General features: G+C 43.6%; 1 protein-coding gene across 1 annotated transcript; it reads right to left on the minus strand.

Moving 5' to 3' along the window:
• Window positions 1-2,948: 2,948 nt before the first annotated feature.
• Window positions 2,949-17,944, minus strand: MIMS2 (mitochondrial inner membrane scaffold 2). Its single transcript, XM_072996828.2, has 3 exons — window positions 16,816-17,944; window positions 5,713-5,876; window positions 2,949-3,329 (listed from the first exon to the last, which is right to left on the minus strand). Exons 1-3 carry the CDS (start codon window positions 17,515-17,517, stop codon window positions 3,113-3,115), a joined length of 1,083 nt encoding a protein of 360 aa, XP_072852929.2. The 5' UTR covers window positions 17,518-17,944; the 3' UTR covers window positions 2,949-3,112.
• Window positions 17,945-25,338: the final 7,394 nt, after the last annotated feature.

Genomic DNA, 25,338 nt, shown 5'->3' on the forward strand with positions numbered 1-25,338 from the left:
CTACAAATACTAAGGATGAATTTCTTAGGATGAAGCAACAAAAGCTGAAGTGGTTTGAAACAGAGGTAACTGTGTACTGCAAGTATACCTGATGATCCATGTTATCAGGCAAAACCTGTAGACACTCATTTTCCCCATTGCTTTGCAAGAAACTAGCTTCCTACTTTTCAGTTTGTAGCCAGTGAATGAAATCACGGCTATGATCTCACATTTGGCGCTTCGGTTTCTGTTTGACATGCACTGGTGTGCGGCTGCATTAAAAAGCAATGCTGTTAAAGGGTTGACAGCTGTCACCTGTGAAAGACAGAACAGTTTAAGAGTGTATTATGGGGAAGATGTGTGCGTTGGGCATGCTTGTCTAGGTCTGGAACTATGTTTAAGTTCTAAACTGGGGTCTTGCAGCCAGGATCATATGTTGTGCAAAAAATAATTGTGTAACTGCTATGTGCAGTTGTTCCAGCTGTCTTGTCCTGTCTTTAGACACGCCTGGGTTCTGCACTCACAGAATCCACCATCAAGATGGCCAGAAAACTGCTTGTGTGGTTCTTAAGCACTTGCGGTTCTGGTCTGAGGAACAGCGTTTGTATCGAGCTCTGCTCCCTTTTAAACCTTTATTTTTAATACTTACAAAGTATTCAACTGCTCAAGTTGTGCTCTCCAGGACACATCCAAATCTTGTCTCTGAAGTCTTGAGCGCGCTCTCTCTCTTCCTGGCTGGGAGTTTAAGGTGCTTATTTCCAACCTTGAAGCTGCTGCTAAGTTAACAAGACACAGTTATCTCTGGCTTAGTTGCTCCCACTCTTCTGTTAAAGATTAATTGCAGCAAGGAGTTTTTGCTACACTTGTAGCTCTGAGTTGGATTTTTTTTGGTAGCTAGTTGTTGAAAAGAGAAGGCTGAACTGGATGGGCGATGCAGATCCAGCCCCGAGCGGGCGGTGAAACAACTGAAGATCGATGAGCTTGTAACAGCCAACTACCCTTTGCTACATTGCCTATAGCTTCCAGCATTATCACTAACAACAGATTTGCTTAATTGAGAAATGAAACCCTCTCGTCCCCACCGGGCACTTGTGACTTAACTGCAATTTCTACCCCTTGCACCCCCCCCTCCAAAAAAGTACAGTTCCCCTCTGAAAGAAACCATCCCAGCTTTCTAACTGAACAATGTCTCTTAACAGCTCAAACAGTAATAGCCATCTTTGAAAACTTACAATGGGTCTGCAATCAAATGAACTCAGTTGAAAGTGCCTTGGGGAAACTTGCTGAGACCCTTCTTCAGTCAAAGGATAATACATAAACCAGGGGGCTCAAAGAAACGGCGGTTGGTAGATTTAGCAGTAAAGGCAGCATACAATAACCAGCTCACAACAATTGGCTCCCCAATTGAAAAGGGAGAGAAACTCCCCGAAGATCTTTCAGAGCACTCATATTACATTTGCTAAACTCCATGCTTTCTCATTTTTTATTTTTGCTAAACCCAGCGCACCCTCGCCTTTTGTTAAGTCACGGAGTTTAGCAAAAAGGAAAGGGAGCAACGGCTCCCCTTCCTATTTGCTAAAGCCCTGTGCCTTCGCAAAAGGCAATGGTAAAGAGCTGTCTTCCCTGTATAAAATGACCCTCATTTTTTCTGAAATTATTTAAAAGTGTTTTATACATGGAAAAATACAGTACCTGCCGTTGCCAAATCTGGCCTGATCCTTAGCTTCACCAAGTAGAAGTGAATATTGTTAAACACCTTGCAATGCTGTTTTCTCCTCCTTGACTCTAGGGAGGCAGCAACAAGAACTCTGTCTAACTATCCTCCATTTATTAACCATTATGTAGAGCCGTCAACAATATGAAGTTACAGTAATATTCTGTTCACACATGCCTGTCCAGGCACAACCTTGAATGTTCAAAGGGTCAACTAGTATAGTCTGCAGACTCCAACACGCGTTTTAAACACTGAAGACTGTTAGTTAATGATTTTTATATTTAGTGGCTGCACTTTCCCTTAAAACAGTTTATGTATTTTTGTACAAGGGTCAAACCTTTTGCTTCCACCTTATTTGTAAATTTATATGTGAAGAACGTCGACAACTTCTTCAGATTTAGTACATGTACTCGGCAAGGCACCAAACTCTAGCAGGAAAAGCATATGTGGTGCATCCAGAAGATGGCAGCTTCAAACTCTGGCACCTCCAGTTGAAAGGAGCAGATAGAAAGTGACAGGACGCTCTCCTAGTGAGACTCTGGAAAGTCAAGGCCCTTTAGGTGGTGGGGTGGAGATGACAATTCGGTCATGTTTTGAGGGGCTCCCATACCCCAAGTACTGTAGAACTTCTTTTAAAAACATAAATTACAATTCCTATAATCCTCTAGATCAGGAGTCCCCAACCTTTTTTACCCCACAGACCAGCTGGGAACGCGGGACATCACCCACACTCATGCGCATGCGCAAATGGTGGCATGGCCCCGCACACTTGTGCGCATATGGTGGCGCTCGCACGGGTGCACGCATGCGCAAATCAGGTATGCAGGGGTGAGTGTGTGCGGGGGGTGGGAGGTCTGTCTCCGTGGCCTGGCCGAGACCATGGACTGGCACCAGGCCAAGGCCCAGGGTTTGGGGACCTCTGCTATGGATCCATGGTTCCCAACCTTACATAGCGCAGGTGTTCTTGGACTGCAACTCCCAGAACCCCCAGCCAGCACGGCTGATGGTGAAGGCTTCTGGCAGTTGCAGTGCAAGAACATCTGGGTTGTCCAAGGTTGGGAACCACTGCACTAGATTGAATACACTGTTTATTAGAATGCAAAATATAAAATTGCCAAGCTCTGCACCAGTCAACTGGTATGGTATAAGGTGGCTCTATAAATCTTTCTTGGTTAAGAAATGCTTAATGAACTGTTTGTAGGTTTATCCCACACAAACTAGCAAAGACCTTAAGGAAGAAACGTAAGTATATCAGTATCTTTAAAACAGTTCTTTATAGCAAGGAACCAACAACACAAGGGGTGTTAGTGCGATCTGCACATGGGCACCACCAGGGTGCAGCAATTTCAGATATTTTATATATATATATTAAGAAGTGAGGCGACATTCTTTTTTCCTCTTTCTCTCTGGAGACTTTAATCAGGGGTTCGGAGATGGAGGTTTGAAGAAACCTATCTTTCGGAAATAGCGAACAAGTAATGGCACGGAGATTAGGGTGATGCTGATTCTGACTGGAGCAAACAGTTTGTGGATGGCATAGGCCAATAAAAAAGTGCTTGTTCCGGCAGCTAGTTTGGATTGCACCACAGCTTCATCAAATCCCAGCTTGAAGAGAATGGCAGTCATGTCCACACCACTAAAAGGAGAGAGGGAAAAACACACATGACTTGATTTAGCAGCTTTAAGGAGAGTGCCTCTGGATTTTCTAATAGTGTTTAGATTTTAATCTTTATAACTGAGACCTTTAGGAAAATATTATTTTCCCTGTTGCTTGTGCTTCTAGGAGAGGTGTCCATGGATGGATGTCTGTAGAGAGAAGAGTAAGACACTTGCACAGTGCTCCCACAGCCAACTCCCTGCAGGGACAGTCCAAAATAAAGACAGTTGGATTGGACTACACCAACTTTGAGAGCAAGACTTAAAAAAAAAAACGTTCAAGAGGAAACCAAGTTCTTTGCAACAGCTAACAACAACGTACAGTCGTGCCCCGCTTAACTATTGCCTCGCATTACGACGAATCCGCTTTACAATGATGTTTTTTGCGATCGCAATTGTGATCGCAAAATGATGGTCTAAATGGGGGAATTTCGCTTAGCAATGATCGGTTCCCTGCTTCGGGAACCGATTTTCACTTTACGACGATCAAAAACAGCTGATCAGGGTTTCAAAATGGCCACTGGGTGCTTAAAATGGCTCCCCGCTGTGCTTAGGGACGGATTCCTCGCTATACAGGCACCGAAAATGGCCACCGTATGGAGTATCTTCGCTGGACGGTGAGTTTTTAGCCCACTGGAACGCACGGAATGGTTTTCAATGTGTTTCAATGGGTTTTTAAATTTCACTTTACGACGTTTTCACTTAACAGCGATTTTCCTGGAACGGATTATCGTCGTTAAGCAAGGCACCACTGTATTAAAATTTCTCACCCAACTACGTTGAGGATAGTTCAGTTCAGAGGAAAGACAATGGAATGGCAGTAAATCTGGGGGCTTCAACTCTGTGAGCCACGGATCCTCTACATCAGTGGTGCCCAACCTTGGGTCCCCAGATGTTCTTGGACGACAGCTCTTACAAATCCTGGTCAACAAAGCTAGTGGTGAAGGCTTCTGGGAGTTGGGAACCATTGCTCTACACCATGGTACTTCCACTCCCATCTGTTTTACTAAACACAATACTATATACAGGTATGAGGTTTCTAGAATTTGTGGACTGCCATGTTGTGAAGGAATTATCTCAACCAGACTTCTTGGAGCTTTAAACAAGAAATCAAAGCCCTGAAAGGACTTTTCAAGTTCTTGGCCTAAAGAATTCTGATTCTGGCAGCAATTTTCATTCTGAGGAAAATTGATGAAGGGGGAGGGGCAGAGTTAAGCTCTCTGCAACCTGCAAGGATTATGGGTGTGGTAGTCTGTCCCTTAAGAAGCCTCTGTGGGGAAAAAAAAAACCTACCAGAACCATGATCCTTGTAGCTCCCACTCTGGATAAGTAACACTAATAGGGTCACATCTCCACATACATTAGCAAACTCTGGATGCACTTGTTTCTCATTCTGGTAACATACAATCATGTGAAAAACCACAGCCTCTCTGAAGATTGTATTTACCTAATTTTCAGACCTGCGAAGGACCAGATGATTTTTATTACGTCCTGATACCCAAAACCCTAGAATTCAAAGAGGATGCACTTTCTTTTTCACATGACTACATTCCAAAGTACAGTGGTGTCTCACAAGATGAATTTAATTCGTTCCGCGGTTAATGTTGTCTTGCGAAAAATTCATCTTGCGAAACGCGGTTCCCCATAGGAATGCATTGAAATCTAATTAATGCCTTCCTATGGGAAAAAAAATCAAATTTGGTTTACAAAGGGTTTATTAAGTGCTCTTTAAAGCCATACATATTGTGCAGATGATTTTTTAAAAATTCAGTCAAAAAACCTTAACTTTTTAAACATCATAGAAAAACATTTAAAAATCAGCAAACATGAGGCAGGAACAAAAAATGGAAAACATTTGTCTTGCAAAGCACGGCCATAGGAACATTTGTATTGTGAGTCATCAACTCCATTGCCAAAACCATTTGTCTTGTGAGTTTTTTTTGTCCTGCGAGGCATTTGTCTTGCCAGGCACCACTGTATTAGGGAAAGCAGATAACAGACCGGCCTCAAAGACAGGAGTACTTGGGAAGGAATTCTCTACAAGTAAGGAGAGAAGAAATTATCTGCCTTTCCTTTTTCCCATAATGAGGAAGTGAAGGGAAAGCAAAGCACACACAACGGGTGCTCCAAGAACTGGCCGATTCTCAACTGCAAGATGCAGGCGGATCTCCAAGTGCTGCATGCATCTGCTTTCCATTCTTCTTCCCGTGGAGAAAGGAGAGCAAAGTAGATGGTCAACTTTTTCAAGAGCCAGGACCGTGTTGTCCAGCAGATGTAACAATTACTTTCTACTGGACGTTAAACTATCTCATACTGCCAACATCACACTGTATTCCCAATCACAAAAAGGAGAGAAAACATACCTTGACACGGCCAGATAAAACATTCCCAGAGACATCAATGAAATTCCAACATGGAATGCTACTGCAACACCTCCATATTCCTTGAAAACTTTCTTCAGCTGCTGGGATTTGTTGGGCTTCTGGCTGGGATCTGTATGATCATTTCCTGGGGATGCACCAGTGTCCTTTAAAAAAGGAAGAGAATCAAAATACATTATGCTTTTTGGACCAATTGCATTTTGTTTTATCATGTGGATGTGGCATTAAGATGAATTTCTATAGTGATTCATTGAAACATTACAGCAGTCTTTTAGTATTTAACTCCATCATAATATGTTATCCTTACTACAATACAGGGTGATTTTTCTTCTTCGTTTGCCTGGTTTGTTCTGGGCACATTTTATGACTTGGCAAAAGTGTTTTTGCACATTTCTGAGAAACATGTTTTGGGAAATGTGATAGGTCTTATCTTCTTAAATGAATTAGCAAATGGAGTGTTATTAGATAGATAAATAAAAGTCTGTATGCTTTGTAATGTTAATGTTTTTCTAAAGTATTTTGCTTGTTTTAATGGTGGGTACAGTAATTCCAACAGCCCACCCAATGTATTTTCTTGGTTTACAGAATTTTTAATCACTTTTGGATTTTTTTATTTTTAAGTTACAAGCAGCAAAGAGATGTCTTTCAGATATAAAGCAACATGGCATGTGTACTCAAGTTGACATCATTTAATTTCTGGGTGCAGGTTCTGCCAAAGTGCAAATCCAGAAAGAAGAAAGGGAATACGTAGGACCCCTACATCCACAAGAGATCACTTCCATCCCTCCCCTCCACAGATGCTGAAAAATACAGATTACAGTGGTGCCTCGCTTAACGATTACCTCGTTAAATGACAAATCTGCTTGACGATTAGGTTTTTGCGATCGCAAAACGATGTTCTAATGGGAAAAAATTGCTTTACGATGATTGGTTCCCTGCTTCGGGAACCGATTTTTTGCTTTACGATGATCAAAACAGCTGATCGTGGATTTCCAAAATGGCCGCCCGCTGTGCAAAATGCCTCCCTGCTGTTTTTAGGATGGATTTTTCGCTATACAGAGAGCAGAAAATGGCCACCCTATGGAGGATCTTTGCTGGACGAGCAGGTATTTTGCCCATTGGAATGCATTGAACGGTTTTCAATGCATTTCAATTGGCTTTTTTTCCCCCTTGACAATTTCGCTCTGCAGTGATTTCGCTGGAACGAATTAACGTTGTCAAGCGAGGCACTACTGTATAGCAAATAATTTTTATAACAGCAACTGTTATATGTAGCAGTTTTCAGCTCCCTCTAGTGGCCAGTTCTAGTAATTTCATTGTTAAAAATATATTTACTGGATTTTTCTTTTAATAGTATTTTCATACCATGAACAAGTAAATCCAGAGGACACTAATTCCACAGATAAAGAGTCCTACCGTGTTGTGCTCCTGCAGGTTGCATGGTTGCCAAGTCAGAAAGCCATCTTGACACCCATAATCCTGGCAACTCCCACAGAAATTTGCTGCACTATTTTACTCATCCCAGTAAATTAACTGGCATTTTAGGCTCTTGCTATGTTATGCAATATTATGCTTCCAACAAATACAGAAAATACCCAATCACAAGGGAATTGCTGACAACTGCTTGCCGAAAATATGCTTTGCTAGCCTGCCATAAAGTACTGCAGCTAAAAAAAGCAGACTTGGAAGAACAAGCAGCTGGAATAGTGTTAAGGATATAACAAAGATTGTGGCCTCTTAAAGTGAAATTGTCTTAATTTAGAAACCTTTCTTGCTAGCTTTTGTGATGCCATAGATTTCTGGTCATTTTGTGTGTAAGAATTAGATCTGGTACAACCTAGCGGTTCAAAAACATGTAAATGTGAGTAGATCAATAGGAACCACTTCGGTGGGAAGGTAACGGCATTCAGTGTCTAAGTCGCACTGACCATGTGACCATGGAAGATTGTCTTCGGACAAAAACGCTGGCTTTATGGCTTGAAGAGCAGGATGAGCGCCGCCCCCTAGAGTCGAACACGACTGGACAAAAATTGTCAAGGGGAACCTTTACCTTTACCTTACTCCAGATCCTTGAAGACCTGGTTGCAATAACAGCAATCTGGCATGCTTTTCTAACACTGAGTATCGGCAGGAGGAGGGGGTTTTGGACCTAAAGGGATTCTCATTTCTCACTAACCTGCTGGTAAAGTTCTTTTTCCAGCCTCTGGCTTGCCCTGCTCGTTTTACTGTTTGTTTGCTTCGCTCCCTCTGCTTAGTTAGTCCCTCTCTTCTTTCCTAAACTTCAAGCATGCAGAAAGCGTGGAAGGGTCTCTCCCACATTGTAGAGATTCCATTTTCCCAATGTTTCCACTGACTTACAGACAGCAACTATAAGCAAAGACACATTTTACAGAGTGATTTTTAACATACAAAGTGCTAGTCACTGGGAAAAGGGATGAGCTACGGAGACTTAAGATATTCTCTCTTGCTTTCTCTGTGCAGTTGTTTGTACCCAATACTCTTAACTATAAAAGGAATTAATCAAATTTCCAGGAAACTCGAAACAACTTACAAAGAAGGCCTTGCCCTCACTGTATACACCATCCGAGGAGGAGACACAGGTTAGAGCAGAAACCCAGCCTATTCTTTTTTAAAGTGAGTGAGACCTGTGGTAGGAAAGCAGGAAAAAGCTGCTGCCATTACAGCCCAGAATTTCTCCCTACAAAGAGCCACTGTGGTTTAGTGGCTTCAACCAGTCCCTAATCTAATTACGGGCTGTCAACTCAACCCTGACTTATGATGATCCTTTACACAGGATTTTCGAGGTAGAGAGTACTCAGAAGCCATTTACCATGCCCTTCTTGCTTCTGGGGTCATCCTGGGACTGTGCAGGTTGCCCAAGGCCACACAAGCTGGCTCTACTTGCAGTCCCTAGGCAGACACCTGAACCACTGAGCTGTCCAGCCAGCTCATTCAAGCAGTCCCTAGGTGTGGAAAAGGTGGAAGTGAAAGCGCGATGCTCAAGCAAACTACAGTAGTGCCCCGCATAGGGACGTTAATCCGTTCCAGGATTAACGTCGCTATCGGGATTCTTTGCTATCCGGGCAGGGAAAACCCATAGGAACGCATTAAACTCTGCTTAATGCGTTCCTATTAGGGGAAAACTCACCGGTAAGCGAAGAATCCTGGATCCGGCCGCCATTTTCGCTGCCCGGTAAGCGAGGGCAGGGCGCAAAAATGGTGCGGGCGGCCATTTTCTGCACCCAGCTGCCATTTTGGAACCGCCGATCAGCTGTTCCCAAAATGGCCGCCGGGTGCAGAAATGATTGCAATGCGATGTTTAGCCTATCTAAACATCGCAATGCGATTGCATTAGCGACCGCAAAAAATGGGTTGCTATGCGGATTCGTCGTTAAACGGTGCGCTCATTAAGCGAGGCACCACTGTAGTCTGCATGCTTTCAAAAGATGTAACAGAGAAGGAGTTGCAGGCACTGGCCATGGTGTGTTAGGCTCCTCATTTTTCTGGGAACATGGAAAGCCACTGAAATCATGCTCAGCAAAGAAATTTTCTTTTCATCTCAAAATCTTACAGAAAGAATGGTGTGCCATTTTCGCAGGCTTAATAAAGGTATCATCGTCACAGGGACTAGGTCACAGCGATGGCACACAGAGCCCTCTCTGTGGGCACACAAATCATAAGTCACCATTGAGAGATATTTACTTGTTCTCTGATCCTGGATTTTGGCACTCCCCTCTGCTGGTGCAGTGGTCCAGTGGAGGGGTGCAATAGCGACCATTACTGGTCTAGCCCAATTGGGGGATTGGAGGACCAGTAAGTATTTCTTTATTAATACTGCCTGTAGGGGAAAAAACCACAAGCATTTAACTCTTGCAGTACAGAAGCAGTTGTTTTTTCTAAACTAAAACTGCAGTATTTGGGTTTTAATTGCAGTGTTGGCAACTTTGAAATAAATAAGTTGATTTTGTGTTGCAGTTTGGGCACTTGGGCTCAAAAAGGTTCACCATCACTGGACTAGAATAATTTCTAAAACCTTTCCTGACATTTGCCTCTGGACTACACTCCAACAGTTCAGCAGAAAAGCCCAATGTTCAAAGAACTTACCGTTCCCGATACTCACACTACTAGCTCCTGGCAGAATAACTCTGGCAGGTGGGGAAGCAAGGGATGAGTGTTTGAACAAGGTAAATAACAGTAAAGAAGTTTCTTGAGGTCAAGCACACCTTGGGCAGCAGGAAGGTTGTAGTTTGGTGGCAAGGAACATGATTTTCAAGCCATGGGTTGCAGGCTTGGTCCACAGCATTTCCACTTATAAAAGCTCAAACAGCAGATGCTGAAGAATTCTAGTCACACTGAACAATAAGGGGCCAGCTTCCTGTTTTCCTAAGCACGTGGCAGGCCGCTTTGAGGAGTGTATGAAGGCCCAGTGCTGCAAGATAACACAATGCAGTGAAGGGGGGAAAAGTCTGTTTCTCCCTTGACAATGGCTCTCTCAGTTCTGAGCATCAAAGATTTTTATACATTTGGTTGGCAACAAAACAGTAGCCAAGAAAACTGGAGAAAGGCTAATTTGTTTTGATTTTTAAAAAAAGAGGCACACAGACACACACAAACAGAATCAAAAGAGACTGGGATTGTTTCATCCACTGTTCTGAAAGCCACAAGGAGGTGACGGTAAAGCAGTCCTTTCAATTCAGCAATGAATTAGGCAATGGCAGGACCAAAGAGAGACACAATTCAGTTCTTTCTTCTCAGCATCCTCGGCCTTAACAACACAAAACACACTAAAATGCTATGTATGGTGGGACAGCCAGAATATTCTTTGTCTATGATCTAGATAGATCTTGATAAGCTTGAGCACTGGGCTGAAAACAACAGAATGAAATTTAACAAAGGTAAGTGAAAATTCTACACCTAGGGCAGGAAAACCTAAACGCAGAGTTACATCATGGAGGATACTTGACTTAGTGATACTAAAAGTGAGAAGGACCTTGGAATTACTATGATCACAAGCTGAATATGAGCCAACTGTGCGATGTGGCTGCAAAAAAGGCATATGTGATTTTACGATGTATTTAACACTACAATTTAAGATGGATGGCAACAAACTGGAGCAGGTTCAGAGGGTGGAAACAAGGATGATCAGGGGACTTCAAACAAAGCCCTATGTGGAAAGACTGGAAGAACTGGGCATGTTTAGCTTTGAGAAAAGAAGACTGAGGGGTGATAGGATAGCACTTGAAAAGCAGCCATCCAGAGAAGAGGCAGGACACATAATAATAGGTTCAAACTACAGGAAGCCAGATTAAGGCTGAGTATCTAGAAAAACTTCTTAACTACTAGGGCAGTACAACAATGGAAGAAATTACCTTGAGAGGTGGTGAGCACTCTAATGCTGGAAGCATTAGATCTGCTTTGATTTGGATTCTTGCACTGAGCAGGGGGTTGGACTCAATGGCCTTCTAAGCCCCTTACAATTCTGTCTATGATTCTAGATGAAGGGACCACACTATCTGGGTTGTCCGGGACATCCAAAACTTTCTGGTATAATTCCTCTGTGTATTCTTGCCACCTCTTCTTGATGTCTTCCGCTTTTGAGAGGTCCCTACCATTTTGGCCCTTTATCATGTCCACCTTTGCACAAAATGTTCCTTTGTGTGTGTGTGTTTAGTCGTTTAGTCGTGTCCGACTCTTCGTGACCCCATGGACCAGAGCACGCCAGGCCCTCCTGTCTTCTACTGCCTCCCGGAGTTGTGTCAGGTTCATGTTGGTTGCTTCGCAGACACTGTCCAGCCATCTCATCCTCGGTCGTCCCCTTCTCCTCTTGCCATCACACTTTCCCAACATCAGGGTCTTTTCCAGGGAGTCTTTTCTTCTCATTAGATGGCCAAAGTACTGGAGCCTCAGCTTCAGGATCTGTCCTTCCAGTGAGCACTCAGGGTTGATTTCCTTTAGAACTGATAGGTTTGTTCTCCTTGCAGTCCAGGGGATTCTCAAGAGCCTCCTCCAGCACCACAATTCAAAGGCATCAATTCTTCGGCGGTCTGCTTTCTTTATGGTCCAGCTCTCACTTCCATACATCACGACAGGAAAAACCATAGCTTTGACTATTCGGACTTTTGTTGGCAAGGTGATGTCTCTGCTTTTCAAGATGCTGTCCAGATTTGTCATCGCTTTCCTCCCAAGAAGAAGGCGCCTTTTAATTTCAGGGCTGCTGTCTCCATCTGCAGTGATCATGGAGCCCAGGAAGATAAAATTTGACACTGCCTCCATATCTTCCCCTTCCATTTCCCAGGAGCTGATGGGACCAGTGGCCATGATCTTAGTTTTTTTGATGTTGAGTTTCAGACCGTTTTTTGCACTCTCCTCTTTCACTCTCATTACAAGGTTCTTTAATTCCTCCTCACTTTCTGCCATCAGAGTGGTATCATCTGCATATCGGAGGTTGTTGATATTTCTTCCGGCAATCTTAATTCCGGCTTGGGTTTCTTCCAGTCCAGCCTTCCGCATGGTGTATTCTGCATATAAGTTAAATAAGCTGGGGGACAATATACAGCCTTGCCGTACTTTAACATCTTTAACATCTCCAATTTTCTTGAACAGATCTCTGGTTTTTCCCTTTCTATTCTCTTCCTCTGTTTCTTTGCACTGTTCATTTAAGAAGGCCCTCTTGTCTCTCCTTGCTATTTTTTGGAAGTCTGCATTCCATTTTCTGTAACTTTCCCTATCTCCCTTGCATTTTGTTTCTCTTTTCTTCTCTGCTATTTGTAAGGCCTCATTGAACAGCCACTTTGCTTTCTTACATTTCCTTTTCTTCGGGATAGTTTTTGTTGCTGCCTCCTGTACAATGTTACGAACCTCCATCCATAGTTCTTCAGGCACTCTGTCCACCAAATCTAGTTCCTTCAATCTGTTCTTCACTTCCACTGTGTACTCATAAGGGATTTGGTTTAGATTATGCATGACTAGCCCAGTGGTTTTTCCTACTTTCTTCAGTTTAACCTTGAGTTTTGCTATAAGAAGCTGATGATCAGAGCCACAATCAGCTCCGGGTCTTGTTTTTGCTGACTGTATAGAGCTTCTCCAGCTTTGGCTGCAGAGAACCAAGAAATACATACAGTCGTGCCTCGCTTTACGATTGCCCCGCATTACGACAAAACTGCATTACGGCGATCTTTTTGCGATCGCAATTGCTATCGCAAAACAATGGTCTAAATGGTTTTTTTTCGCTTTGCAATGATTGGTTCCCTGCTTCGGGAACTGATTCTTCACAAAACGACGATTTTAAAACAGCTGATCGGTGGTTTCAAAATGGCCACCGGGTAAACAAAATGGCTCCCTGCTGTTTTCTGGGACGGATTCCTCGCAAGACAGGCAGCGAAAACGGCTGCCCTATGGAGGATCTTTGCTGGACGGTGAGTTTTGATCCCATTGGAACACATTGAAGGGGTTTCAATGGTTTCCCCCCTCCCCCCGCTTTACGATGTTTTTGCTTAACAGCGATTTTCCTGGAACGGATTATTGCCATCAAGTGAGGCACCACTGTATATATATAAACATCATTTTCCTTAGCAGTGCATTAGTAGATTTGGAAGTCCATCTCCTCATCGTCGCAGGCTCCAAAGTTCTCCACTGGAAAGTTTAAAAATGCAGGCTGCTGGATTAGTTCATATCAACGAATGAGGAAGGATCTTTTGTAAAGCTAGCAGGTCCTCACAACCCTCTCAAATCATTCGCAGTATAACAGGGCTAGCTTGCAACAATATACCGCTCCTGGCAAAATCCATCCCTTTTCCGAGGACTGCAGCTAAACTCAGAGGGAAGAGAAGCAAGGGAGGGAGGGAAAGAGCATGTTCTAGTCCCTGCTGATCAGAGTCCCAGGGTTTCACATATTCACTATGCTACAATCTGAAGAACATTCTAGCATACAGGCTAGTGTTCCACTCATGCCACTCATGCAATTTTTAGGAGAACAATTAGCTAAACCTCTGGCTGATTAAATTGAAAGAGGCAATGTCGAAATGGTAGAAATGAGAACTAAATAATTCAATATTTACAGTATTCTGGCATGTTACTATAAGACAACATGAAAACGAAATGTTTTTTTTAAAGCTACCTTTCCTATTAATAAATGGCAATTTTTTATTTACTAAATGGTAGGTTTGCCTGAACAAACCTGATAGCAGTGGCTTAGATAATGCATACCCTGTTTTCCTGAAAATAAGACAGGGTCTTATATTAATTTTTGATCGGTATATTCTTTTAAAATATAAAAGGCCCGTATATAAGCCTACAGATCTGAAGGAGTTTTGTTGTATTTTATGGATATTAGCTCATCTAAACAGTACTTTTAAAAGAAAGGCCACCCATTTAAACTGCAATAATAATCTTTAAAAGGCCTGCACGTGTTTTCGAAAATGCCATTTGCCAATTTGGATAGACCCATTTGGCTGGCCAAAACAAATATTCTAGAAATATTTGAAAATGTTAAGAGGCAAAGGTTATAAGGAGGGATTCACATGAAGTGTTTCGACCCAATCAAAAAAGGGCCAAAGGGTAAAACCCTTCATTTTTGCAGGGGTTTTTAAAGAACAGGGAAAGAAAAGAACTCAGGTCAAGAGTCTTAAGAAATTGAAATTGGCAGTCATTCAGGGCCTCATCATTATGCCCAGCAGCTCCAACACTTCTGTTCAAAGAAGCATCAAGTGCCTCCAGCTGAAAAACACAGGACAGCATTTAAGAGGCACAACAATGAGCCAAGAATTTCTATCCCTTTCTGTCAAGAATGAACATGAGGAGGGTCAGGTCTAGAGTATGAGCCCTCTTAAAAAAACATCATGTCAACAATCTCTCTTTTCAAAGAAAAAGTCATTCTAATTAAGTTTTAAAGGCCCATAAGAAAATTTCCTTTAAAACCGGTTGGGCAGCAAAATTGCAACTTTGCAATTCCCAGACAAAAGGTCTGGGGGGGGGGGTGAACATGGCTATCATCTTCCCTACCTCATCCTCACAAAGGAGATCCAGTGAATCATAAACCCTACTAAGCCGGTCTCCTCTACCCCTCACAAAGAAAGACATCAATACCTCACAATCATTGGGGGACATATGAGCTAAAAAGAGACACAAGCCAGAAAAGTCACATTCCCATGCATGCTTAGTGGCAAGTTAAGTGTCACTGCACATGTACAAAATAAATGCATAGTTCATTTTCTCTACCTTGTAGAATAAAGCCTCAAGTCATTATAACTTACAATAAAGCAAACTGGAAACTACCCACTTGTGGTGTCCAGTCCTTTATATGCACTAATTACTTTTAAAAATCCTTCTTATTTATTTATTTATTTATTTATTTATTTATTTATTTATTTATTTATTTATTTATTTATTTATTTATTTAATATGCCGCCCACTCTACCCAGAGGTGTCTGGGCGGCTTACAATAATTAAAATTCAATACAATAAAAATAAAATGATTAAGATGTCAGATGTCAAGAAAACATGATATAAAACTGATACATCAATCTCTCCCACCAGATTGCCTTTTGATATTCTTGTGTCCAAATTGAACACACCCACTTTTCTCAAATCGTTCCCCAAAGGGCTTGATTTCCAGACCCTTCACGATCCTACTCACCACCCTCAAGGACCCCATTCTACTTGGTCCACACCTTTCTTAAACTGTACTGCTCAGAATTGGAACCAGTACTCCAGGTGAGGTTTCACTGAACAAAGATAGAGGCCTGTTGTCATTTCCCCTGAACCCAGCATTATCCTGGCATTTATTTTCCTGTTACGGCCATGCTGAAACAAGAAAACGTTAACTACCTCTTTGAGAATTTTAGTAGGTAAACTTCTGCAAAGCACCCCACTTCCATCTGCTTCAGACACCTTGGACAGGTACTGTGTAGCCGGTCCTCCTACCAGATATTTTAAGACTTCCAATTCCAGAAGCTTCAGCCAGCATGACCAATGGTTAGGGATTACAAGAGACATCGTTCAAAATATGTGAAAGAATACAGCTCCACCATTCTGATCTAAAGAACACAGATAATGCAGACCAAAGGTCTGCTGAACAAAATAATTTATTTATTTAACTTATATGCTGCCCACTCTACCCAAAGGTCTCTGGGCGGCTTACAACAATTAAAATTCAATTCAAATACAATAAAAGATAAAATGATTAAAGTACAATTAAAACTGCCATCAGGACCCACAGTTGATGTTATTTCAATTAAAAGCATTATAATTGAGATAATAATACATCAAGTGCCTTTGTGACCAAAACTTATGTTATGAACAGAACCGGCCATAAACATTTTGAAACATCTTAAAAAAAAGATGTTTCGAAACTTTGTTGGCTTTTCTGCATAGGACTATAATGCCAGCTGTTAGGTGTCATCCAGTCACACCCACATCATACTTGAGATAATGGAGAAATACCAAGACATGGTTTTGCGACTGCTACTAAACTGTCCACAATGTAGAGGAATTCAAATCGAAGTCTCCCTAGTCCTAAGACCCTCAACTCTATCCACTCCACCACCCTGCCACGTTTAAAATGCCTGCCCATACGGAAGTTCTGAAAACTGACAGCTACAGAAAACGGGAATTAAATAAATAAAAATAAAATAAATAAAGTGCCATTCCAATTTCCCCAGATCTGGCAAAAATTAATTCACAGTAAAACAAGCAGACTAGAAAGACCGGGTCTCAGGTGTTCAGAACATGGCCGTCTGGTAAACAAAAACTATTATTCCACACATGCCCAGAGGCACTCTTTCCACCGCTTCCTCGTGTCCTACTTGGTGAGTGGTTCCCATGACAATGTTTGCTGAGCCAGTGGTGCGTCCCCATGAATAGATCCAATTATGGAACGGCCACTCGACACTTACGTAAGCCCCACTGATTCAATGGGTCTACTCTACCCGCGAGTAACAAAACGGCGTAATTTTACTCCGGCATCTCTACATTGCCTTCATTTGCAGGCCCTCCTGCTCCTTCTGCTCTTGTGCCCAATGCATCTGAGCGGGCTTCTCAGGGGCTGACCCTGAAATCCGGGTTTCCAAGCTTCCTTCCTCCACCCACCTTCCGAGATCCGAGGCTGCGACTCTCTCCGCCGGTGGCTCGTCGGCTTGCGTCGGCATGCAGCCAGCGGGGATCGTCGGCCGCGGGCTGTTGGCGACGGTGCAGCAGCCGCCACAGGAGCTGGCTTTCCCTTCCGATCGGCTCAAAAGCCGGCCCGGCCCCCGCCGGGAGGCAGAACCGGACGGCGTGGCTCGGCGCTCGCCTCTCGGACCAAGGGCAGGGGCGTTCGGCGGCGGGGCGCAGGAGCCGGCGGCTCTTCCGCGGCGCGGGCAGCGCCTCCTTCCCCACCGGGGTGGCCTCCCCGTGGCCGCAGAGGAGCCCGACGAGGGCCCGCGCCCCCGGGAGGTTGCAGCGGGCGGTCTCCCCCCGAGCAAGGCTCCGACACGCCGCCTGGAGAGGCGGCAGGGCCCCGGGGGAAAGGGCGTGCAGAGCGCACGGCGGGCCTAGCCAAAGCATGGCCCGGGCGGCCGCGGCGGGCTGGGGCTGCTGCTGCTGCTGCTTCTCAGCCCGAAGAGGCGGCCGAACCGGCCCCGGCCAGGGAGGCACCAGCAAGGCAAGAGCCGCCCAGCCTCGCCTGCTAGGCGCCCTCCTCCTCCTTAAAGGGACCGCGGCTCCCTCCCGCCCGGACTGACGGGGCCCAGGCATGGGACCGTCCCCAAGCCGTTGAGGAAACCCCTGAGCTAAAGCTGGCCCTTCCCTCATTTCTTCCTCATCCCACCTCCCCGCAGGTTCCGCAGAGCCAGCGGAGTCAAAAAGCAAAGGAAACTTTGCATTTAAAAAAAAATAAATCTTATTGACACAACCAGAGGGTGGGAATGCTAGCTTTTTTTTGGACTACAACTCCCAGAATCCTGGGAGCTGTGGTAAAAACAACAACCAACCAAACACTAGGGTTCCAACCCTTGCTTCCTCCAACGTGCTCAAAGAGGAATGCTTAGTTCTCTTCCTCCTGTTGTGAGGATTCACAACAACCCTGTGAGGTACGTCAGGTTGGAAGAAACAGGCTGGACCGAAGTCACCTAGTGAGGTGCATGCTTCTGTGGCACGAGGACATTAGTCTACCACATCCCAGTTCAGTGGGCTTAAAACCACTATACCAGTCCCCTCTTTCTTGCACAGGGGCATGGGGTAGCTCGCCTAGATAAGTTGTTATGGGCTGCCAATTCTCCTCTGATTCATGGCAACCCTATGAAATGGTCACCTCCAAAATGTACTATCATAAATACCCCTGCTTAGTTCTTGCAAATTTATGGCCGTGACTTCCTTACAAAGTCATTCCATCTCATGTTTGGTCTTCCTGTTTTCCTGACATCTATTTTTCCGACCAAGATTATCTTTTGCAGTGAGTCCAAAGTACAACAACCTCAGTTTTCACCGCTTTGGCTTCTGGAGAGAGTTTAGGTTTGATTTGATTGATCTAGGATCCACTGTGTGTCCACATTTCAAACAAATCAGTCTTTTTCCTGGCAGCCTTTTTCACTGTCCAACTTTGACATCTGTGTACTGTATGGTAATTGGGAATAAGCAGTATGGATGGTGTTGGTTTTGGTTTCCAGTGACATGTCCTCGCACTTGAAGATCTTTATTACGTAGTTCTTTTATAGCTGCCCTTCTGATGTCTCCTGATTCTTGCTGGCAGCCTGCATTGATGATTTGAGCCAAGGCAGATACTGTAATTGAATTAGATGGCTTACATTTATAGTGTACCTTTCTGTTATTTAAAGGAAAAACATGTGAAAGCAAGGTCATGCTGCTAACAACAACAAAGTTCAAGCTGAGGACAAATAATGATCAAAACATGAAAAACACCATTAAATTTGGATCGATGAAGAGCAACAGCAGTTAAACCTCAGCTAGAAGCTAAAGTGCTCTCTCAATAATAATAATAAAAATCTTTGCCTGCGCGCAGAAGGATAGTGGGGAAAGTGGTAGTATTGACTAAGCTCTCTTGAGAGTCCCAGAGGCTATTAGCAGTCAGTAAGATAAGCAGTGTTACTGAGCTTTGTGACACAGTGGTTAAACTGCAGTACTGCCATTAAAACTCTGCTCATGCTCTGCATTCAGTCCCAGTGGATTCAGGTATCCAGCTCAAGGATGCCTCGGCCTTCCATCCTTCCAAGGCTAGCAAATTGAATACCTAGCTCACGTGTGGATGGGTGGGGGAATAATGTAACCCACCCAGAGAGCGCTTTAAGTGCTATGAGGAGGTATATAAGCAAGCACACTTTGCTTTTGCTTTGAGCTTTTGTAGATTTTGTTGTTATATGCTGTCAAGTTGCTTCCGGTTTATGGTGACCCTATGAATGAGTCACCTCCAAAATGTCCTGTCTTCAACAGCCCTGCTCGGTTCCTGTAAACTCAAACCTGTGGCTTCTTTTAGGGAGTCAATCCACCTTGTGTTTGGTATTCTTTTCCTGCTGCCTTCCATTTTGATGGCCTTTTCCAGGGAATCCTGCCTTTTCATGAGGTGCCCAAAGTAGGGCAGCCTCTGCCTCTAGAGATAGTTAAGGCTGGATTTGGTCTAGAACCCACTTCTTCATCTTTCTGGCAGTCTAGGATATCTCCAAAACTCCAACACCACATTTCAAATTAATCTTTTTTTTTCTTTCCTGACAGCTTTATTTTTTACTGGGAGTTACAATGAAACTGCAAAAGTGTGGTTTTTAGAAAACACTTGCCATTCAGAGATCAATAGAAACTGGAGTATTTTACAGTAAAAGTATATGGTTATTTCCACAGTCTAAAATATTAGTGACTGGGCATGCAGGCCATAGCTCCCCTCTGTTTTTTTTTTTCCTTCTTCCCTTCGAGAACATGTATCTGGACGTCTATTACTTCTGAACATGGAGATTCCCAGCAGGGCCTAGCCTGCTGCTTTGTGGAATAAAACAGCCGCCTCAAGGTGTTTCACTATAGTTTCTTCCTGGTCAGTGACTTTTGTTGTCACTCATCTCTCCTGAGTCCCTAAAGTAGCCTAAAAACTAGAGGTGGGGACAAACAGGGGAAATGATGAACAGAGTGGTGTGTAGCTACCTCCAAACCCTGGAAAAACAAACCAGTTCGTGGTTCGTTTTTCCAGTGTGTGCCTGGCGTGCGGGGAACCTAACCCCCTCTGCTGTCTGCCTGCCCCCTTCCCACTGTCCCCTCCCTCCCTTGTCCTGCTGCCACCTCCGCCACCACTGGCATCTTCAGAGACAGCAGCTTCCCGTCTCTGTGCAAATGCACACCTATCAACCGAGGGAAGCCAAGCCATGGTGGTGGAGGAGGAGGAGGAGGAGGAGGCAGAAGGACCCGACAGGGACAGAGGGAACGGGGTCGGAGCCATCCGTTTGGCTGAAGCAAAACAAAGGGCAGAGCAGCAAAAAAGTTCAGCACTTCATTTTGTTTTGGCAAAACAGCTTTAACGAACTGAACAGTAAACCAGCCCAGTTTGTGGGTTTTTTCAGTTCATAGTTTGGTTTGTGCCCATTTCTATAGAAGGCCCTTCCGTCCCGTTGCCAGAGCTGAATTACGTTTCAGTTAGGAGACCCATCAGTGTCTACGTGTGGCGTGGGGAAGGGGGTGCCGGCATCTCAGAGAGCAAAATGTTCTGGAAGACTGCTTTTGCCCATTGGAAACCATGTGACTATAGATACCTCTCCTCAAACAATATCACACCATTAAATGAGATCAGGGAGAACAAGAACGGTGTATGAAACAAAATTGTTTCCTTTCTTCCTATAAAGGGGGGGGGAATACTTGGAGAGATTCCAAATAATTTTGTCAACAAACATTGAGCTTCCTACATAGCTTCCTATGTCTTTAATATGCAATTTCTGCAATGACCTCATTCCAGTAAAGCACAAGGGGAGAGAAGAGCTCTTGGTAAACCAACTTCAAAGGCATTATTACTGTTTCAGCATCAGTGGTACCAAAAATAATAGACAGTGGGTCTTCAAAGGGGTGGCTCTTTGAGGGTAAAATATCCCTCTATCCTTTTATATCTTATTTGCTATGTTTATATAACACTGGAGACATCCACCCTTCTTCTCTAATAATTGAGAAGAACTTTCTCCAACTGGAAAGCTTTGATCCTTCCAGAACTGTAGCGGTCAACACAAGATGATGCATGTTTAAACAGCATGGTGGGAGCATGGACCGGATATGCATGTGTGTATTCAGAGTTAAGAATGCCCTGTATAGCATATGGGTCATGAACAGTAAATGAGGAGAGATTTGCGTTCATTGACAGAGAGGCATTCTTGTAAACTTTATGAGCTGCTACCATTGAATTAGGGCTTTATGCATTGTATCCCGTAGGCCTGGCTCACGACATCTAGATTCTTTTTGAAAAGGGATCAGTGTATGTGGAATGTTTCCAAGAATGTCTTTTGACTGCTTCTGTTCTTATTAGACAATTCGGTCTCTGCAAATTTTATTTATTAGAAAGAAAGAAAGAAAGAAAGAAAGAAAGAAAGAAAGAAAGAAAGAAAGAAAGAAAGAAAGAAAGAAAGAAATTTATCAAAGCTACATTCCTTCCTGCAGCAGCTCCAGCTGCATCTCCTTAATAAACACATTTCTCAACAACTTGAAAAACATGTTCTCACATTTTGTTCTCACACGTTTGCATGTTTTTCAACCCACATATTTCTCTGTTTTTCATATCCTCCTTCTCTGATGTTAGACACGGTGAGGTGGTGCCTTAGCAGCACTGTCCTGGAAGAAAGTCAGAACTTGGAAATGTGTGTGTATGTATTTTGGTTGTTTGTTTGTTTGTTTGTTTTGAAGGAGGGATAACTATAACATCTATGCTGTACGAAGAAGAAGTGTTTTTCTATGCTAGTTGGGGAATTCTGGGAACTGTAGTGTCCAAAAATAACATTTCTCTAGGATATACATTTACAATAATCACCATTTGCACATTAAATCTTATGGGCTTTTTCTTATAAGAAAGACTATAAGACAGAAGAACATGCCTGAAAACTATGCCAGAATGTAAGGTTGATGTGGGGTTTGCATTACTGATACATGAACACGATGTACAAATGCCCATAATATCCACATATTTTTAATGTTCTGATTCAACATTTTTTGTAGGCACTATTTCACAGAGATAAAAGATACTGAGTCAGGAGAGATGCCCTTCATTTCATAGTATCAGTATAGGTTAACAGTCCCAATGGTTGGGTGTGCCTGGTTATGTGCTATCTCAACCCACCATATTGAAACAAATCAACATGTTGCGCTGATGTTGAGTGTGAAGGCAATGTAATTCAAAGGAACCTCCTAAGACTTGGCTAAGAATGCAAAGAAAGAAAAAAGACGCTTGCATTGTACTACAGTCAACCTCATAGAATAAATTCCTCCATTGAATTGTCACAACTTTGAGCCACAAGTGTGTGTGAGCCAGTAACAGCCTTGTCAGTTTCCTCTGAACTGACAAACTATGTCTGCAGCCAATACTTATTTGAGCTGCCTGTACTTTGTTATCCTGTTCTTTGCTTTTATGGGCTATTGGTCAATGTTTTATTTTTCTGTGTGGGGAAAGTATGCAGAACTTTTTGCAGACCTTCCATAAAAGTAAGGGATGTGACGCACACCTTCTCCATTCCAAGGCCATCCAATAATGACGAATGGTGAGATATCCAGATCAGAGGAAGAGGAAGCCTTTCTTCATCTTCAACATAATTAAATTATGGCATTCATGGCCACAAGGGGTGCTGAGGTGGCCACCGACTTGCATAGTTTTAATGGTGGTTTAGACCAGTGGTTCTTAACCTTTGTTACTCGGATGTTTTTGAACTGCAACTCCCAGAAACCCCAGCTAGCACAGTTGGTGGTGAAGGCTTCTGGGAGTTGCAGTCCAAAACTCCTGAGTAACCCAAGGTTAAGAACCAGTGGTTTAGACCAGTGGTTCTTAACCTTGGGTTACTCAGGTGTTTTTGAACTGCAACTCCCAGAAACCCCAGCCAGCACGGCTGGTGGTGTAGGCTTCTGGGAGTTGCAGTCCCAAAACACCTGAATAACCCAAGGTTAAGAACCACTGGTTTAGACCTCACCTTTTTGTTGGCCATAGCCATAATCATAGTATGAAAGAAATACAGGCCAAATCAGAATTGTGTAAGTCACAATTGTTTCCAGACTGTGTCCCCTTTCAAATATGTCCAGGTCCCCAAGGGAGCCATGTGGCTCCTGTTGAGAATGGCTGGTGTTTAGACAAAAGTAGAGAGCCTATGGCCCTCAAGGGCTCATCGTGACTATGTCAAATTATGCAGCCTGTGTACGCCTTTCCAGAGCATTGAAATATGTTTATGGATAGGAGTTGCCAGAGAACTACATCAAGCTTAAGCTATTATTCTCATATCCTGTTTGGCAGCTTCCCACAGGCAGTTGGTTGGCTATGGTGAGAAACAGGAGGCTCAACTAGATAGGCCATCGGTGTAATGCTTCAGGTTTTTCATATTCTTTTAAGAATAAGATTAGTACGAGAAACATAGAAAGTTGCATTGAGTGAAGACCACTGATCATCAGTTTGAGACCTTCCGCACTGGAAGGGCTTGGGTATACCAAGGCTTCCCCCGTTCAACTCATGACTAAGCTGCTTCATCTGTCTGAAGAGAAGTGGAAGGAGAGAACAGAGATGACTTACTCCCTTCAGGTGTGAGGAGTTGGAACCATCTTCACAGTGCAGGGGTGGAGGCCCTGAGATTCAGATTTTGGGGTTTATCCCCTAGTTCTCAGGCCTTGGTCCCGAAATCTCAAGAAATGGGACACTGCTCATCTGGCAACCCTTTGTGTGTATGTGAGAGGAGCTGAGGGGATACCCCTGCCCCATTCATTGCTGGCATCAATCCTTCCTGTGACATCGGTCGCCCGCCCAAATATGGTCCTAAATCACAATGAACAGGTTCTCCACCTACTGATCTACGATTGAGAGCTCTCCATTTGCAGCCCTATCTGAAGGCGCAGTCCTAGGCACTGTGAAGCATGTGCTACTCCACGGACCTTGAGCAGTTTTCTTTCTTTTATATTAGCCATGGTGAGCAACACTTCTAGACAGAAAGCACCTTCTTTACACTTAGCTGGATAAAGCAAATAGGAACAAAATCATAATGACTAATCTGTATTTAGTTATATTTAGTCTAATTCCATTCACATCCAGCTCAGTGGAGGGAAACAACTAATGCCAGGGTTATTTACCTAGTTTTTATTAAAGTAACAATGTAAAGCAACACATCTTAAATGGTCTCATTTTTTCTCTCCTTTTCTCTCCCTTGATTCTTTTAATTCTACCAGTGTTGCTATTTTTCTACATTCCAAACCTTGAAAATGTGTTAAATGATAGCTGCAGGGAGATGTTTCAAAGGAAAGGCTCCCTTTGCACACTGTCATTATTATACCTAGATTACAGCTGCAGAAAATGTCCCTCTCCAACAAAGTTTTTGGGAGACTATATTTATTTATCAGGTTAAAATGCCTTGTCTGGCTCCACTCAAGGAGAAAGCATGAGGTCTTTCCAACCTTTCTAATAGCATCACTCTATTTATAAAGTTGCATACAAGTAAACCCTATGAATTTGGTGGGTCTTACTCCCAGATAAGTGGACTGCAGCTTGATAGAGGGAACTTATAATTCTGTTACAGCAGCTCTACTGGCTGCTGATCTGTTTCTAGGCACAGTTCAAAGTGCTGGTATTAACTGATAAAGACCCAAACGGCTTGGGTCCAAACAATCTAAAACAGGGGTCCCCAAACCTTTTAACTCTGCAGACTGGCTGGGGAAGGCAGGGCACACCCTCACGCTCATGCGCAAAGGAGCTTACGCTCTCTTGCTTATGCACATGTGCAAAGGAATGGGAGGGTGCGGCATGGCGCTCGTGGGCACGTGTGCTCATGCGCATGCACAAACGGTGAATTGGCACCCATGTGGGTGTACGGGTTCTCATGCACATGTGCAAAAGGGTGGAAGAGCAGTCGCATGGGTGCTGGTGCGCATGCGCATGCACAAAGGTGCTGTACAGGGGGGAAGTGCATGTGGGGGTGGGCGGGAGGTCTGTCTCCGCAGCCAGGTCCAGCTGAGGCCATGGACCGGGGGTTGGGGACCTCTGATCTAAAAGACCACATCTCCTTTGCCTGGGCGTTAAAATCAGGAGGGGGGGCTTTCTCTCAGTTCCACTATTCTCACAAGTGCATCTGATGGGGGCACTTGGAAAGGGCCTTCTCTGTTGCTGCTCCCAGATTCTGGAACTCCCTCCCCATGGGAAGGTAGGCTGGCCCCATCTTTGCTGTCCTTTGGCAAGCAGGCAAAGACCTTTATCTTTAGGCAGGTGGTCTGAGATTGGGTGTGAGAGGGGTTTTAAATGGATTGTTGAGCTCTGTTGTTTTAAATTGATTTGATTTACTATCTTAAATATAATACTTGTTTAATTATTTTTTAAATTTTCATATACTTACTGTTTTTAGCTTGTAAATATTGTCTTTTTAATCATGTAAGCTGCCTTGGGATTTTTAAAGGACAAAGCCAGGATCAAAACAAACACAGGGG

Source organism: Pogona vitticeps, chromosome 4 (assembly GCF_051106095.1).
Source record: "Pogona vitticeps strain Pit_001003342236 chromosome 4, PviZW2.1, whole genome shotgun sequence".
In the NCBI taxonomy this organism is placed as follows: Eukaryota; Metazoa; Chordata; class Lepidosauria; order Squamata; family Agamidae; genus Pogona; species Pogona vitticeps.

What these genes read in the sequence shown, in the direction of transcription:
- MIMS2 (XM_072996828.2), bottom strand. Translation starts at nt 17,517, where the DNA reads ATGAGGGAAGGGCCAGCTTTAGCTCAGGGGTTTCCTCAACGGCTTGGG. An exon ending in GCAGCCTCGGATCTCGGAAG is followed by an intron (nt 5,877 to 16,815) that starts GTGGGTGGAGGA and finishes CCTTTTTTAAAG; the next exon opens with GACACTGGTGCATCCCCAGG. An exon ending in TTTTATCTGGCCGTGTCAAG is followed by an intron (nt 3,330 to 5,712) that starts GTATGTTTTCTC and finishes CTCTCCTTTTAG; the next exon opens with TGGTGTGGACATGACTGCCA.